Source organism: Diadema setosum, chromosome 4 (genome assembly GCF_964275005.1).
Source record: "Diadema setosum chromosome 4, eeDiaSeto1, whole genome shotgun sequence".
Lineage (NCBI taxonomy): Eukaryota > Metazoa > Echinodermata > Echinoidea > Diadematoida > Diadematidae > Diadema > Diadema setosum.
Window position 1 is genome coordinate 2,706,435 of NC_092688.1, and position 19,026 is coordinate 2,725,460.

At 37.7% G+C, this 19,026-nt stretch overlaps 1 protein-coding gene across 1 annotated transcript in view; it reads left to right on the forward strand.

Annotated features, from left to right (window-relative positions):
• Nucleotides 1–202: 202 nt before the first annotated feature.
• Nucleotides 203–19,026, forward strand: part of LOC140226757 (uncharacterized) — a 36,854-nt gene continuing 18,030 nt past the window's right edge. The window contains exon 1 of the mRNA XM_072307187.1: nt 203–254. Coding sequence (XP_072163288.1) covers nt 204–254 — 51 coding nt within the window. The 5' untranslated portion in view covers nt 203. The remainder of the gene's footprint in view (nt 255–19,026) is intronic.

Below are 19,026 nucleotides of genomic sequence, written 5' to 3' on the forward strand. Positions count from 1 at the left end.
CGGTTCGGTGACGCAAGCTTTTTGCGATTCATTCATGGGTACCCTAAACGCACTTGTTGAATGAATTTGAATCTGCCACTGCAAAAGTGTGTTGTGTTGCATTCTCCGTGTAAAGCCAGGGCGGGCGCAGGCATGCGATAGGATCTAGCTGTATGCTTTGAGAGTAATGAATATGTGTACACGTGTTTGCCGATTATGTCATCATGTCTTCACATCACGGAACTGTAGGAGCCGAGACAATTTATCACCATACGGTAAGGATTATCTTTAGAGCCCATACCACATCAGTATTCATCCTTTTACAGGAGAGCTATCATTACGGATTGACACGTACTGATGAGGTATGAACGTGGCATTTTTACCACAGTAATCTAGAGTCGTGACGGGTGCCTGCCCGAAACCGCGGTGCACACCCGCATCCGCCGAAACTCTGGCGTGCACAGAGTGAGCAAGTGGCTACCCTCTCGACCCGCTGGCGCTGACCAACTGGGTTGGGCCTTGGTTGGGGTCCTCGTACTATCGGGGCATTGCGTAAGGATTACTTATAATACACTGTCACTATTTATTAGGTCTATCTGTCTTCTGCTTTTCTTTTTGGTGCATTATGCATCCTGCAATCTTGAAGATTCATTGAACATGCGTGTGTGTGAGCCACTGGCACTGTGGACATGATAGATGAAGTTTATGATGCATGTCGATCAAAATGGTATTGTTAAAATATTTGAATGACATAAAATTCTTCTAACGTTAAGAATGAAAACATTCCAAAGACGCAGCAAAGTACATTAAATCTAATAGAACTCTATAGAGATTCTAGATCTATGTTCTTTGTTGATGGAGATATAGATGGTGAATCAAGACCTGTTTGATTGTATGAAAATAAGAACTAAATTAAAATCTAAAGTCAAACATAATTATGTACTAAAAAAGTAAAGCATTTTGTACCACTACCAGTAGGCCTATCAACAGCTCAAACTGCACAGTAAGTTTTCGATTTGAGTCCTGTGGAGTGGTGTCAGGTATTTGTAATGTTATAACTTGTTAGGCAATCATGGCAATATCTTCTCTTGACGTGTTTGTGGTTAATTACTTTTTAGAGTGTCATACCTTTTTTTTTTTTTTTTTTTTAAATTACACTCTGCAAGGAATGAATCACAAAAACTGTTAAAATGTGTGTGGGCCTATCGATCTGCGAGTGTGGGATATACATCACCGGCGCCACATTTTCAAAAGTGGGGGGGGGGGGGCAATCTGGATTTCATGAGCTTCACTGTAACAAGAAAAAAAAAACAAATTAACCCGTTGAGGACGGACTGATTTTGCTACAACACGCATTTCCCATAGACACCTGCCCAAGTATACTCGGGACTCGTCCTCAACGGGTTAAAAAGGCCTTCAGCGTAACATCGGTTGCCACTTCTGGGTTCTTCAGCTGACAAGCGAAAAAAAAAAAATACAGGTCTTCAGTGCAAAAACAAAGGCCTTGCCTCGCTCAAAGGTTACATTTTTAATTAATTTTTTTTTTCTTTTTTTTTAGTGGTTGTACCACTTCTGGGGTAAAAAAGTGAGGACCCAAAGTGGTGACTATCATGTATTCATGTATGGTGCAAAAAAGTGGGGCAACCTCTGGGCTCTAGGGAACCATAGGCCACTATGTGCAAAATCTTCAGTTGCTAAAGGGTTAACCCGTTGAGGATGAGTCCTGTACTCAGGTAGGTGTCTTTGGGAAAAGCGTGTTTGTAATGATGATCGAAGTACACAATTTTTCAGGTTTGTGCTCCAGTTTGGGAATAGCATTGTTGAAAAGCTATGTGTGTACCCTAAAGTTGTTGTGATTGATGCAGGAGCCTTGTAGTAGTATAGTACTGCTTATCAGCCTGTATACACTGTCAAATGTCATTATGTGCAGTATGAGAGGCCCTGGTCACTATTGTCCTGACGATTGGTCACCAGATTTCAGCATTATGGTAGTCGCCTTCCTCTTCCTCTGACAATGACTCTAGTAACTATTTCGACTTACTGGTACATTGTTGCAGGTCTCCCTCTAGTTTCTAGCAGTGATTATTTGTCAATTTAAACACATATGATTCTGTTCAAAAAGTACATTTATTGTGTAGAATTGTAATATATTGGTAGAAAAATAAGTTGATGTAAAGCGGAAAAAAACCTTTTCTCTTAAGTTCAGTTGATTAGCACTTCTTGTCAGCTCTCGAGTTACGTGTACCTTTATGGAAAATTTTCACAGCATCATTGATATTGACTACCATGGACATCAAAGTGTCATTCACAAACAAATGACTCAGGCAGGACCAAAGTGGCCATGCATTGCTGGAGCATTTAGGGAGAGTTTTCTTTGGGGTATTATAAATGGCCACCTTACAAGGTCTGGGTGAGATGGTCTCTTTGGATTTAGGATGTGGTGATGGGTATCAGGCTTATTAGGAAGGGAACTGTCTGAGTGGATGAAACTGTGTCTGAAATTCATTCTTTTCCTTGATGGCACATCTATAGTCAAACTGGATGTTAGGGTTGGTTTTCTCTTCTTAGGATGCCACCTTTCTTATGATGTTAGGGGGTGTGATGCCACACAACAGGAACATGCCTTTCACAGAGGTGGATGGGTGTAAGGCACCAATTGTGATGGCTGAAGGGTGGTTGGGTCAGTTTCAGAGGCATGAGCCGATTTACACCAGACAGGAGGAAACATACACGTACTTAGCAGTTGAGAAGCACAAGGCTCAGGCCAGTAGTCTGCCCTCTCCTGTACCAACCCTTTCTACCCATGAGGATGTTGATACCCTGACCCCCTGGCTATAAAGAATGTGCATAGAGCTCTAGGCTGGACTGACATGACACTAGCGAGATAATGACTCTAGAAGAAAAAGATTCACACACAGGCTTACTTTACGAGTGCTGATATACAGTGTATTATAATGGATGAAGCACACATCTGAAAATGACCTTCTGTCAAGTGCTCAGCCACTCACTGTGTAAATCCTAACCTTGCTCAGTTTATAGGCCAAGATAAAATGAAACTGGTATAGGTTGCATCATAATTAGATAGATTAAAATAAGAGAGTTATTGGATTTAAACTGCACTGCTAGTATACATTTTGTTGATAATACACAAGTGCAGTACACTTTACTATACACGTGCAGTTGTATAGTATTTGACTACATGTATGATGTAGGTATTGGACTTTGCTTGGCACATGGACCGTGCATGAGCAAAGAGACTGTCTACATGCTAGAGAGCAGTTCCTTGCAGCATAGCCTTCTGTAGCCATGGCAACATGAAACAGTCCATGCAATTGAAATCTAAATGTATCCAAAGACAGTGATTTCATTCGTGTAATGTCATGGGATCTTGCAACAAGGCGGAACTGATCAGCAGCCTCTTCAGTTAACCAATCAGAGACCAGCATTGTGGAGATAAATTTAGAACTACATGTACACTCTTTTTTTTTTTCAGTGAGAAATTGTATTATGTACTTTTGTACGCATGTACGTGTATTTCAACAGATTTGTTCTGTAAAATATGGGGCATGGAAATTAACACCCAGGGAATGATTTGAACCTCTTGAATCTATTCTAATGGCTCATCATGAGAGCTGAATTCTTCGCTGTTTTCCACGAATCCAGTGCTGTATTTCAATGATTATTAAAATGTAATTGTAATAATACTAATGATCATAGTGATCATAATACTAATTATGATAATAGGCATATAAAAAATAGATCAATACTAATAATTTATCAGTATTATCATCATAATTGTTATGATAATGAACTATTAATGATGATGACAATAACAATTGTGTTTACTTTTACAGACTCATCTAATGTACATGTACTTAGTCAATAATGTCATTGAAATACTAGTTATTTAATGTGGTTGAGGAGGATCATGTGTCTGCATACTTCCATGTAAAATGTTGTTGGCTCTCAGTCTTACCTTTTTACATGGATATGGTGAAATTGTACAATTTGCAACAGTCACAGCAGAGCTTGTTTTTTGTTTTTTGTTTGTCTGAAAGCAAGCACTCTACTCTGTGTGGGTGTACCATGCAGCAATTACCCCGGTAAGATGTTCATGCTGCATGATGGATGACGTTGATATGGCTTCGGGGTTTGACGTACACATGAGCTGAGATGTGCTTGTTCAGTTTACGTCACAATTTAGCGATGTGTTTACAAATGAATTAATCAGCAGTTTAGAGAAGAGTAATCAAAAGGCAGAGGTGCTCTTATTGTATGTACAGCATGTACTGTACAGTTCTTTATAGTAATCATGTGCGCATTTGTCCATATGTGTGTATTGTATGTGTGTGTCATGCATCATATTGTGAATAGTAATTAGTATAATGTTGTTTTTGTACATAAGTATGTGTGTGTGTGTGTGTGTGTGTTTGTACATGTGTGTGTATTCTATGTGCGATTGTAGGTATATTACATTGTAAATGGTTCGCATCCAGTACAAGTTATTGTACATGATGTGATAAAACCTGCATTTGGATGAATTGCTAATTCTGTCAATATTTTATGTTTGTCAAGGTGGAAAAAAGGCTCTGATAGTAGACAAACAAAAACTGCATCATTGAAAAGACATTTGAAGCTGAAATGTCACAAAATTTTGAAAAGAAGGTATCCAAGACACCTGAATTAAGAGATTTATAAATACACTGTACAGCTGTGTTGTCATCCCAGGATGACAGTAGATGAAGATTTAGGTAAACATATTTTGAAAAATTTGATTGAAAGTGCTACCTAATACAGTATCGATAAACTCATTGTGGCAATCAGTGGGCATGCAAGTACAAGTTTTCTTTGTCTTTAACGACTATTTGTGTGAATTTCATACTACAGTTTATACTTCCTAAATTCTTTTGTACACTTGTACAAATTTGTACAGTGTACATGTACAGTTGAACCTCTCTTATCCAGCCTCCCTTTATCCGGATCTCTCTATTTCGTACGGACGCAATCTCGCCGTGATTTTTTTTTTTTTTTTTTTTTTATAATTATGGGAGGAAAGGGGGATTCCCAACTCCTTGAGAACTCCTACACAAACACACATGAATTACATATTACTTCCAGCATTAAAGGGTGTGTACAGTTCTGGTCGAGGTGAAGATTTAGCTTTTAACGTTTTGTGAGATATTCAGAAACCACTCTATGAGATGTCAAAGAGCATGCAGTTCTAAGCGGTATCAAAAGTTTATTTGATGAAAATCGGTTTTGAAATGGCTGAGATATCCAAAAACAAGGTGAAACAAAGAGATACTAATAAAGTTGGGGCATGTCGCCTTTTATTATTAGCACTTTTTGGGATATCTCAGCCATTTGAAAACCAATTTTCATCAAATAAACATTGAATCCTTCTTAAAATTACATGCTCTTTCATATTTCATAAGAGGCTTTTCATTATCTCACTTAGGAATGTTCAAAACATGAATCCCTACCTCAACCAGTACTGTACAGTCCCTTTAACATACACCTCTATTTGGGGGTCTGTTACTGAGTGTAACAATGAAAAGGTTGCAGTATACACATTACTACATGTGGTACTACAATGGGCTACATCAGTACATGTGTATGTATTATGTACATGTATAAAGCATTGAGTCTCCCGTATCCGGCCAAATCCCTTATCCGGATGAGCCCCAGTCCCGACTTGTCCGGATATGAGAGGTTCAACTGTATGTGTTATTGCTGATTGTCTTAAAGGGATCATATATGGTTTTGGTTGAGACCTAATTTCAGGTTTCTACCATTTTTTGGTGAGATAATGAGAAACCTCTTATGAAATATGAAAGAGCATACATAATTCTATGAGGAATTCAGCGTTTATTTGATGAAAATTGGTTTTGAAATGGCTGAGATACTGTATCCAAAATAGAGCGATTCTAATTAAGTGTGGGACCCACACTTTATTACGATCGCTTTGTTTTCCTTTGTTTTTGAATGTTTCAGTCATTCCAAACCAGATTTTGATCAAATAAACTTTGAATTGCTCTTAAAATGGTATGTTCTGAACTACAAGTGTTTTCTTGGTATCTCACAAAAAGTTAAAAGCTCAATAGGCCAGTTCGGAGTTCCACTATGCGCATGAGCAGAAAAAAGGTCATTCGGACCAACAGGCACGTTAGTTTTTAAAGTCAAGCTGGGATAAGCGTCTGTGATGTATTATTATGAACAATGATTATTCATGTAATCCTTATAAATGCTGCTTGCCATCATATCCACCTGACAGCAAAAGTGGTATTTGGCAATATCGATAGAAAGAGGTTGTTCTTACATTCAATGTAAGATAATGAAATGGATGCTTTCCCAAGTGTTAATTGACGGATCATTCTGGTCATCTGGTCTATGCGAGTTCATTCTTTGTTTAAGCAGGATTGATGAATACCATAAATGTGTAAATCGTTGCGTAAAGCTTATGCATTATGTCGCTCTGAAAACGAGTGAAGAGCCCCTTAACCGACTGAGAAAAAAGAAAGGTCATTCGGATCAATGTGCCCATGAGCTAACTCCGAACTGGCTTATTCTCATCTCCACCAATACTGGACCATCCCTTTAAATTTCTGTGAAAACATAGTACGATGTACGCTTGTATATTCAGAGAATTAAGAAATTATGGACCCTGTAGTACAAGATACACTGTATTATCAACCTTATTGGAGATTATTTATGATACACACTACAGGACAACTAGAAGTATTGTCTGTGAAAATACCAAAAAGATATGATTATACTCCATTTACATAAATCACAGAAAATGTAATATGCGTGTAACCAGATACATTTTACACTGTACAGTGTATGCTGAAATCCTGTTGGCCACCATGTTGTAATTAAATGGGTATTACTGTTCAAAGTTCAATTTTGTTATGTTTACATATAATGATCCACAACCTTGTAGATGCCTGTCTTGCTTTGTTTAAACTGGTGCTAATTTTTAATTTGTCCTCATTTATATTCAAATAGATTGTCTCTTCTCATGGCAAAATACAAACTAGCATCATGTTAGGGATACACTTTGCTCCCTATTCTTTTTCTTTTTAAGTGAACCCCAAATTTGAGTTTTGATGCTTGTGGTTCTTCCACATATTAGTCTTCTAGAGGCATGGATTCTTGTTCTTGTGAGTTATAGAGAAAGTATGAAAGTACACTTACCTTTGCAGTGTGTGTGAATAGTCTACTGTGGAGCTGATTTGTTCTGCCAATGTGGATATTTACGCTGGACTGCTATAAGCAGTCATAACAGTGAGTTTATTTTCCCAGTGCAGAAATCACTGATGGGTAAAGTGATAATGAATTCTGTGCCATGGAAATTAAAACACACAAGCAAGGAACAATTTTAAAGGGAACATACAACTTTTGTATTGTACTAGATATATTGGTCCCGTTACTGTACCTGTTGAATTGCTGGACACATGTACTAGAAGTACAAGCCTTTGTGATGTTTGAAATATGCTATACGTGTAAGTTTTCCTGTACAGTATGCTTTTTGTGTATAATACAAATGACACACAGGTCCGAATGCGTCAGTCGGAATTGTGTGCATAAGGTAACTATGGAATGCTTTAACTATCCACTCGGCTTTGCCTGGTGGGTTTAGGCTAAATTCCATAGTTACTGCATGCATACTATTCCGACTGGTGCACGAAGAGACATGTGCGTCATCTGTGTTATAGAATGGGGACAATTTTCTTGCCAAAAATCAATTTTTCGGTCATGTTCCCTGATAGCAAATTTACTGGATGCATTTCCTTTTGGCTTGCCATAGACAAAAGCCCGAAAATCATGCATCCAGTACTTCTAAACCATGCATCCAGTAGTTACTGGATGAATGGCAAAAGTGCTGGATGCATGATTTTTCAGCCAATAGGCAGGGCTCGACACTAACGGTGGCCCAGTGGCCTGGGGCCACCAAAAACGCATGTCGGGCCACCAAAATTTCAAAAATGAAGAATTTGGTGGCCTGATCGGGCCACCAAAAAAGGCCAGATGTTTGCCTTTGGGCCACCAAAAATAAAAGTTAGTGTGGAGCCCTGCAATAGGCATCTCATACTGAGTGCGCGAATGCTTGCATCCAGTGCGCGATAACATGTTTACCACTGTGAGGCAGCGTGTAGCCAGTAGAAAATCCACTCACAGTTCTCGACCAATGAAATCGCAGGATTCTTGCAATGCATTCTATAACGTATGTTAGAATGTACATCGTACGTATATTATCCAAAATATCAATAACCTCTGAAATTAGAATTTACATGCAAATAAAGAGGATGTCAGAAAAATGAGAGTAAGGGGAAGAGAAGGGGAAAACACCTTGATGACCGTAGACTTGCTTAAAGCTGTTTTCTGTGGGATATGCTTGTATGGATCATATGAAAAAATATTTTTGTGAGGTGCCAGTGTATGAAAAGAAGAAAAAGAGCAAGAGTAAAATATGACACAAAGGAAAGAGATACAGAGAGAGAGAGAGAGAGAGAGAGAAGGGAAAGATAGAAAGGACTTGGGTGGCGCTGGTAGTCAAATAATGCAAATGGAATGGCTGTTGAAGATGGAACGACGTACCATATTGATTTGGATTGCCTGTAGGGATGACTTTATATTTCATGCTGTCGTTGCCTTATTAGATTTAGAAGTTGGCCGTGGCCTTCTGCTTTGCCTCAATAATTTCTCGCCGAAGAAGAGTCGGCCAGATGCTGACTCCTATTGATTCCCTTCATCAGGACCGCCTCCAGAGATGCACTTCAAATTCTTGTGAAACAATGGTGCGTCGCCGTGGCAATCTTCCCCAAGGAATACTCGCTAATTTGGGCAAATTTAATTGACCGAGAGAACAGCTATATTGGAACTATATAGATGAGGAGAATATGGATACTTCTGGTGCTGTGTATACATATTTGCACTTATGAATGTTTTGGTTTCCTAATGAATGCACTTTTGCTACTAGCTTCTGTGTGTGAGATGAGGATTTGGGAAAATGATAGGACGGTCTGCCAAGCTCCAAACAAAACCATTCTTAGAGGGAGAGATTCTGGTAAACAAAGGGAACAGAAGTTGTATTGTGTAGATACTGTAGCAGCATCTGGGGTGTTTGCAAATTCTGTGTGAAGCAGGTTTTGCATTTGAAATTATGTGAATATAGGCATTTCAGACACATTGAAAGCTAGAAATGAACATGTGAAGATACAAAACCAGGATATACACACTAGAACTTTGCCTATTTTTGGGTCTAGGGCAATTACCCCCTGGGCAATTACCCCAGACCCTTCCCCTGTCCCTAATCCTAATCCTAATCCTAATCATGAAACTAATCCTAACCATAACCCAAACTCCTAACACTAAAAACACAACCCTAACCCTAATCTTAACTCTAACCTTACCACTAACCAGTATTTAGCCAGGGGGTAATTGCCCTATGGGGGTAATTGCCCAGATACGCTATTCTCCAGCCCTTTTGAAATGTGAGAAACACCTCTTCTTTCTTAACTTTTTAATTTTCATTTCATTCATATATTCCCTGAAATAGGATGAATTGCTTTTTCAACAGTTGAGGTACTGTATGAGCTGAAATTTTCGCGTGAAGATATTTTCACGAGTTGCTACTTGGAGGACATTTTCGCGTGTAGTTAATTTTGCGGTTGCGAGGGTCTTAAACTAAACTTAGTTTTTTGTGCATTGCTATTTTCGCGTGTTGTTATTTTTGGGTCCAAAGGCGATTCGCAAAATTCACGAAAATTTCAGCTCGTACAGTACAAAAAGTTCATTATGATAGGAAGGAATATATGTGTGTGTGTGTGTGTGTGTGTTTTTTTGTAAACAAGGACAATGAGCCTTCCATAAAAATTTTGTTAATTGTGTTGTGTCTGTGCTAATATTTATTCTGTCATTCAATCAGTAAATATTTAGATGCTTTACACAATATCTATCTGACCTCACCAGACCTTGATATAATAGGTATCATTCATGATCTAATCATCCAACCGAGAAAATTTCAGCTCGTACAGTACAAAAAGTGCATTATGATAGGAAGGAATATATGTGTGTGTGTGTGTTTTTTTTTTTTTTTGTAAACAAGGACAATGAGCCTTCCATAAAAATTTTGTTAATTGTGTTGTGTCTGTGCTAATATTTATTCTGTCATTCAATCATTAAAGGACAAGTCCACCTTCATATACATAAGGATTGAGAGAATGCAGCAATATTAGTAGAACACATCAGTGAAAGTTTGAGGAAAATTGGACAATCCCTTCAAAAGTTACGAATATTTTAAGTATCTGCGCAGTCACTGCTGGAAGAGAAGACTACTACAGTGTATGATGTCACATGCGTACAACTATATAAGGATAATAAAAAGAGAATTTCACAAAACTTCATTTTTGAATAAAGTGCACATTTCTTCGACTTGCTACTGACGTATGTTAAGGGTAATATTCCTCCTGCCTTCTGAAAGAGAGAAGTCGAGTGTTCTTTTGTTATGCGAGAAAAATGGAAATACATGTATGTTGAATTTTCTTTATTCTTTCTTTATATCGTTGTACTCATGTGACATCACAAGCTATAGTGGTCTTTTCATCCAGCCGTGACTGAGCAGAAACTTCCAAAAATCATAACTTTTGAACAGATTGTCCGATTTTGCTCAAACTCTTACTGATGTGTTCTACTAATATTGCTGCATTCACTCAACCCACATGTCTATGAAGGTGAACTTGTCCTTTAAATATTTAGATGCTTTACACAGTATCTATCTGACCTCACCAGAACTTGATATAATAGGTATCATTCATGATCTAATTATGTATGCTCCTGGAGCAATAGTACAAAGGTTGTTGGCAGTACAAAGCAAATTCCTGCATCGCTAATCATTTCTCAAATGCATGAGCCCATCATACACTGTACATTGGAGTGTGGTCAAGATAGCAAACTTGTAGCATTGATGCTTTGTACTTTGTGCATTAGAACTCGACCAACTGGAATTTGATGAGTAAAGTAGCCATTCATGATATGAAGATGATATCCAAACAAACTTTTTATCAAAATGATATTTTTTTTTTTTGGTTGTTTTCATTATGGTGTGCATTGCATACCAAGAAAGCACTGCACTTTACTTTAGTTCACGAGGGCAAAGGTCTTAAAGGTACTGTTTACCATTGGGAGTAGTGATTTTAAAAAAATGTTTGAGATATTACATTTGATGCATATGTGTGGGTCAGTTGTATCACAAAACATCTTACCATATAAAAATTTTGCAATAAAGCCTAACATATGAGGAGATATCACTATTTTTCTCAATAAACCATAACTGTAGATATGGTTTATTCTAGAATCTTTTTTTTTTTTAAATTATTATAATTGCTCACATTTTGAATATTTAACAACACATAACATTGTCCGTACTGATTCAAACTTTAACTTTGGTTGTGTCTATCCCTAACTCACATTTCAGAGCTATTTTGAAGCACTAATGATGGGTTTCTGCTTCATCTGCAGATGGTAAATAATGCCTTTAAATAAAAAGTGAGGCGTCTCACATTGCTGCACTCTGATCCGTAGTGTACACATTGGATGGGGTGTACAAAAAGGCAAGCTTTTGTCCTATATTTGAAAGCGCACATGGTAGATTTCACCGTGGTAAGAATTTCCCCTAAAGAAAAGGGATTTCGAGCTTTCCAAACAGACCATTGGAAGTGGTGATGGTGCAGGCAGTGGGTTGTGGGTTGTGGTGGAGGTGGTATTGGTTGTTTGAGGGTGGGGGTTGAATCTCCATTTGATAGCAAGAGGTGATCTAGAGTAGAAATAGAAAAGCTTTCTTCTACTCTTGATTCAGATCCAAGGTAGAGCATAATTGTGTATTATGCATTCAGCTGTTCATTAATAATAGTTCCTAGCTGTTCATTGAGAGTCCTGTGGATTTTGTAAAACAATTACAAAATCATAGACATGGCTTGGGTCATGATGTTCCAAGATCCTCTCCAAATTTCATAAACATCTTGCAAAACTTATTGTACACATTTGTATGGTGATGTGTGTGTGTGTGTGTGTGTGTGTGTGTGTCCTGGTTGGTGAAAAGTGGAAGTTGCTTTTCGATGGTGACAACACAAGGGTGGCCCCATTTGGTCCTGAAGAGGGTCAAAAGTTTGGGGGATAGGCACAGTCAGTGAAAACTAGAACATGTAGATTTAAATGCCTGGTTAGACTGTCACCAAATTTTCCCCAAGAATCATTCTTGCATCTCTGAAGATCTTGATGGACTGTGGACTACTGGTTTTTACAACATAATGTTAATCGTATATTGCACGTGTATTCTGTCTATGGGTAGAGAAAAATTGATCTTTAACTTGTTTATGATGGACTAAGACCCCGTTTACAGTGCGGGGCCGGGCTCGGCCGCGGCTCGGCCACGGCCGAGTCCGGCCTCAATTGCGCGGCCGAGCCTCGCAATTTTGTCCGTTTACACTGCTGGGCTCGGCCGCGCTTTTGATTCAAACCTTTCAATATTTTGTCGTAGTGGCACTCTGCTTGTTAACAAACGCAATTTGGTATTGTCTGGTTTTCAGACCCTTTGCCAAATGAATTCCGTGGCGACGAAGTCGCCGTTCGGGCAAAGGCCTTTGCCGAAGGAAAAAATCCTTTGCAGGACAAAACCACCTTAAACTATACTAGTTTTCGACGTTGAGGGGGTTAATATCCTGAATAGCGAAAGATACAGGCAGAGGGTTTGGAAGCCAGACTAAAATTGGCCGCGCAATTGGCCGCGCATTTGGCCCAGTTTGCGTTTACACCAAGAAGGGGCAGGGCTCGGCCGCGGCTCGGCCGCGGCCGAGACCACCTCCAGAGCGAGGCCAAATGCGAGGCCAGGCCTTTTGCGCGTTTACACTGAAGCGGGGCTGGGCTCGGCCGCGGCTCGGCCGCGGCCGAGCCTCGCACTGTAAACGGGGTCTTATTTTACTACAACACATATTTCCCATAGACCCCTGCCCCAGTATACTCAGGACTTGTCCTCAGTGGCTTAAAGTTTTAGGATGATCACATTTGATCCTTTAGACAAGGCCAAAGAGGTGGGCACTTAAATAATAATAATAATAATAATAATAATAATAATAATAATAATAATAATAATAATAATAATAATAATAATAATAATAATAATAATAATAATAATAATAATAATAATAATAATAATAATAATAATAATAATAATAATAATAATAATAATAATAATAATGATAATGATAATGATGATAATGATAAATAGATAAAAATTTGTTGATCTGTTAAGGGATAGTACAGTATTGGTAGAGATGAGAATTGGGCTTTTTAGTTTTTGCAAGATACCAAGAAAACACCTATGAAATAGTACACAGCATACCATTTTAAGAAGAATTCAAAGTTTATTTGAGGAAAATTGGGTTTGGAATAACTGAAACATCCAAAAACAAAGTAAAACAAAGCGATCGTAATAAAGTGTAGGTCCCACACTTTATTAGAATCGCTCTATTTTGGATATCTCAGCCATTTCAAAACCAATTTTCATCAAATGAATATTGAATTCCTCATGGAACCACATGCTCTTTCATATTTCATAAGAGGTTTCTCATTATCTCACCCAAAAATGTTAGAAACCTCAAATTAGATCTCAACCAAAACTCTATGATTCCTTTAAGATGTGCCTTTCATGCATTCCCAGTGAGTGATAAGAGTTGCTTGCAGCAGTAGCAGCAGTAACCCAGCATGATTCCTTCAGGTCCCAAAGCTGGGCCCTACAGATCCAAAGCTCTGATGACTGAAATATCTTCTGTAGATTGAGAAGCAGTTCATTTGAATGTATGCAGGAAGAGGTGGTTAAGAAACAGGGCAACCCAGTTGATTATTGCTTTTCAAAGTTGGCTCAATGAGACTACAGTTGCACCAAGGGATATTGATGGAAGGTGTTCTTATTACATTTCCGTGAGACTCATGATCATCACGCAAAACTTGGTAGGCATCGTATAAAGGGATTTGGAATGCAGATTTATCCTAATGCTGTACATTCTTATTCTCACCTGTTATAAAGTAATTGCTTCCCACAAGGCTAAAGCCACTTACATGTAGTATACTGTAGTCCCTACATTGGAGGTCTTGGTCTACCTGCATCTTTTTGAAATGTTGATGGCACTTCCTTGAACCAGAAGGGCCATGAATTACTGTAAAAATTTGAATCATTGCACTTTAGAAATGTTCACACATTTCATGCCACATTAACTGTCTATATATTTCTGTGTTTATCATTTTACTCATAATGTTACACTGTATGTCCGGGCTCATGTCTGCCACCACATTCAGGTGGTGGCAGCACAGAATTGTTCAATTAGTATTTAAGGCTTATTTCAATGAGAGTACCAGGATAGTTAGTTAAATAATAATGATAATAATAATAATAATAATAATAATAATAATAATAATAATAATAATAATAATAATAATAATAATAATAATAACAATAATAATAATAATAATAATAATAATAACAATAATAATAATAATAATAATAATAATAATAATAATAATAATAATAATAATAATAGTAATAATAATAATGTTCTATAATAATGATAATAATACTGCTAATAATAAAAATTTAAGAATAATAAGAATGATAATATTCTTCTTCTTCTTCTTTTTGTTCTTCTTCTTATTATTATTAAACAATGCTTATAGTGCAGTAGAGTTACTATTATTGTGTCCCTATGCACTCAATAAAAGAAAAGACTATAATAGAATTCATCATTACTCTTGTACCAAATCCCAATAGTACCGAGTTTCATGTCTGTTACAGTATTTCAGACTGTAAAAAGATGTGTTTTCAATTTTTCTAATTCTTTGCTTAATATTAATAATAAATTGTAAAAAATTCAAGTTGCGCCCTGCTCTGTAAGCTTCCAGTTGGGGTAACAATCATAGCAAATTGCAGGAAGTGACTTAGAACATTTTTTTTTTCTTCATTTTTTTAACAAGCCCTGCTCATTGCTGTGAAAAGGTTACCGGTAAATTTGTGATGTGCTTTAAAGCATTTTTTTCCTGCATTGTTGGGTCCATTGGCAAGTCTGAAGCATTATATTTCTCTGTCATTGAGTGATCTAAATTTCTGAAAAGTTCTCCCCCCCCCCCCCTACTCTTTTCTCCTCTCAGCATCAATAATGATTTAAAAAAGGCTCCTGTGGTTACCCATGGTGTGCTTGTCCCAAACATTCACTTCGTTCCAGCTCCTCAGTTTGAACCACTCCTTGTCAAAATACAAGAATTTCTCTGAGAAGGATTACTACCAACAAGGAAGCTGGCAAGAGTGTTGATGTAACCCTTTGTCCAAAAGAGCATTTCTTGGCAACAACTGTGAGTCATCTGAAACTTGTGTGTTTAAGGTGTGCTTCTGCAAATAGAATGGTGATAGTTCCTTCAACTTTCTGTCTCTAAGGAATAATGTCGGACTGTTAACAGAGCTGCAAGCGTCTGGAAGAGGAAATCTTTTCTGTAGATTTCTTTACTCATGTAATTCTGATATTTTTGTTTGATATGTACAGAGCTGGTCTGTGAAGCGAGAGCATGATGTGTAATAAGCCTGGTACTCTCAACAACAAAAAAAAATCGAGTGAAAATATTCACTATTGAAGGAGTGAATACAAAAAAGAGTGAATTTAGAGTGAAATTGGAGTGAATTTTGTGTGGAAATTTTCATTTTCACTCGTTTAAGAGTGACCTCAGGGATCACTCCAAAATCTTCGAGTGATCCCTGAGGTCACTCCAAAATGGTAAACAGAACCTTTAAGCGGCATGTGATAGAGTACTGTATACACCATATATTTCGCGAATCAAGACTTCCAGCAATTTTTTCGCGATCGTGGAGTCCTGTACTGAACGGAGAATATGTATACGCGTACGTCACATGCATATCGGCATTAGAGTCAATATTTTCGCGTGTTTTTAATTTTGTTAATAGCAGCTGACTCGCAAAATTCGCGAAAATAAAAAACCTCGCAAAATAATTGGCGTATACAGTAGATGTACCCTATCCATGAGTGGTCATCTGGCATACAGAGGATCTCTTCTAGGTTTGTCTGCCAAATATTAAAGGTGTTTAGGCCTACCATTGGGAGCAGTAATTTATAAAATGTTTGAGTTATCACAGTTGATGCATATGTGTCGGTTTAGTTGAATCACAAAACATCCTACCATATGAACATTTCGCAATAAAGCGTAAAATATAGGGACATATCACTTAATTTCTCAGTATTCCAACCATTTTTATTATAAATGGTTTATTCTAGAAACAATTTTTAAATAACTTCTGTTCACATTTTGTATTTTTAACAATATTTAACATTGACTAATGATTAACATGTTTACACTGGTTTCTATCCCTAACTCAAGTTTTCAAACTATTCTGAAGCACTGAAGTGGGGTTTCTGTTCATCTGCAAATGATAAATAATACCTCTATTAAAGGGACAGACTAGAGTGCAATCTGTGGGAAGCAATTTTGGATATTTGTTCATTTGGAAAATTCTCCTCTTCATCAAGTAAACGTTACTCTGCTTCACATGCAGTTGCAAATTAAGCTCATGTGCCTCCACTGAAAAGGTTGAATCCCAAGTAGGTTATTGTGATTTCAAGAATGATCAGGATGTAGGGCTGAGCTCCTTTACTGAATAGTGGCTTGACAAAGTCCAAGACAAGAGTAAAAGAGACCATTACCCCTTTCATACCAAACTTCTCCAGACGTCACCCCAGCGCACTCTAGATGGATGTTTGGGGTGTGATAAGTAAACACGAGGTGCTGGCAGAGCACCGTTTCATACATGAGGCTAGTTTAGAGTGCGCTCGGGTGAGCTTGGCATACGTTTTCTTTTAAAATTGTCTTTTCCTGTCTTACTGCAGGTATATTACATCCTTAAAATCAAGTCAAAATATTGATAAGGGCTTTTAAGATCAAAAGGTCAAAATCACACAATTCAGGGCCCTGTTTTATCAAATAAATCAATTTTAAATTTCCTTACAACACGGGCTGCCATAGACTTATGATAGAAATCAACTATAATCAATTATAACTCTTCATAAAACAGGGCCCTTAATAATCTATTACAGACTATCAATATCGTCATCACTGATTTAAGTGTCATTACCTGCTTTGAATTGCATGCATGCATGCATACTGTAAAGTGAATTGTGTGTACACGTAAATTTATTGTGTGTAATACAAAGAGAGCGCTTATGGTGTAGGATTTCCGGTTCTGGTCGACATCCACTGTTCGTGCAGGCGAGACCTTTTATACCGGAATGACATCCAGTGTTCATCCATGCTGTTTGATCCACTGTTCTTGCTACATGTAGATGGTCTAGCACGCATCGCATCCACTCTTCGTCCATTGTTCATCCACTGTTCACCCTGGTGTCTTTTTCACTAACCCTTTCATACCAACAGTGGTCTAGGGTGAACAGTGGACGACCTCCAGACGTCATCCACTGTTCAGCGTCTGGTATGAAAGGGGTATTTAATAGTAGAGAAAGAGTGGGAGGGGAAGAGAGAAAATCATGGATTTAACTTAGTGGGATGTATGGAGCTATCCTTGGAGCAAAATTCATCATAGGGATTCAGTGCCGAGATTTAGATGTTCTTTTAAGGTTTCCTACATATAATGCAATAATAAGTATCCCAAATTAATGGAAAAAAAAAAGGTGGGTAAGTCCACTATCATTTTGTTTTGTAGTGTCCAGAACCCATCCATACTTATCAAGAACCAGAGGAAACATACAATGTAAGCATAGCATACTGAATATTAAAGGCAGAATTTACCATTTGCAGATGAAATAAAAACCCTGCATTAGTGCTTTAAAATAGTTTTAAAATGTAAGTTAGGGATAGAAACAACCAATGGGAGAAATTTGAAGCAGTATAATCGATGTTAAGTATTGTTAAGTATACAAAATGTGAACAATAGTTATGATAAGAATGTTTCCAGACTAAACCATCTACAGTTATGGTATAATGAGAAAAATGCTGATATCTTCTTATATTTTAGGCTTTATTGCAAAAATTCTATATGGCAGGATATTTTGTGAACTGACCTACACATATGCATCAAAAGTGATATATTGAACATTTTTTAAATCACTGCGCCCAAAGATAAACAAGACCTTTAAGAGAGCATGATAAGAAAACACACACATAATACACTGATTTTGTGTGTTTACAATCAGGGCATTCAGACGCAAAAAAATTTATACTAGAATGGTATAGCTATACCAAAACGATATAGCTATATGATGAATTTATACGTCTGAACGCTGACTAACGAAACGATGTATAACGAAATGACGTATAGCGAAACGACGGTCAGAGCATCGTTTCGAACTAGAACTCGATAACGAATCAGCATTCCATCGTGTGCATTGTGCGTCTGAACGTATGGCGACCATAGAACTGTATAACTGGGCGGGGCTTTATGGGAGCGAGCACGAAAGGTGACCTTGTACCTGTCATTCATGGCCATAACAACATGCACAGTGAGAAACTGCTCATCTATACAACGTTTTTCCGGAATGGTCGAAATTAGCGTCTGAACGGTCTATCGGCTATACGATGATTCCTTATACACGTGTACGTCGTTTCTTTATCGAGTTTTGGTATAAACTGGCTTGTGTCTGAATAGGGAGTATACGTAATGAAGTTTCTATCTGTCTGAGATGGAGAGACACACAGGCATTGTGTCTGACCAGCCAGCTTAAAGAGATTACATTAAGGTCATTTGAGAGCCACTGGTAAGACTTGCTTGAGTAACAGTTATCCCCTTCCCCCCCCCCCCCCCCAAATAAAAAAAAAAATGAAGAGAGAAAAAAATGAATTATTGTCAATGTCAGTTGAATTTGAATTAGGGCCTACAGTTTATGCATGAATTCAGGGTGTTGGGTATATTACATGTATTGAACATCTGTTTAGAAGTAGTCATTTTCTATGTGAATGAGCCTATGTAGTATATGTAGT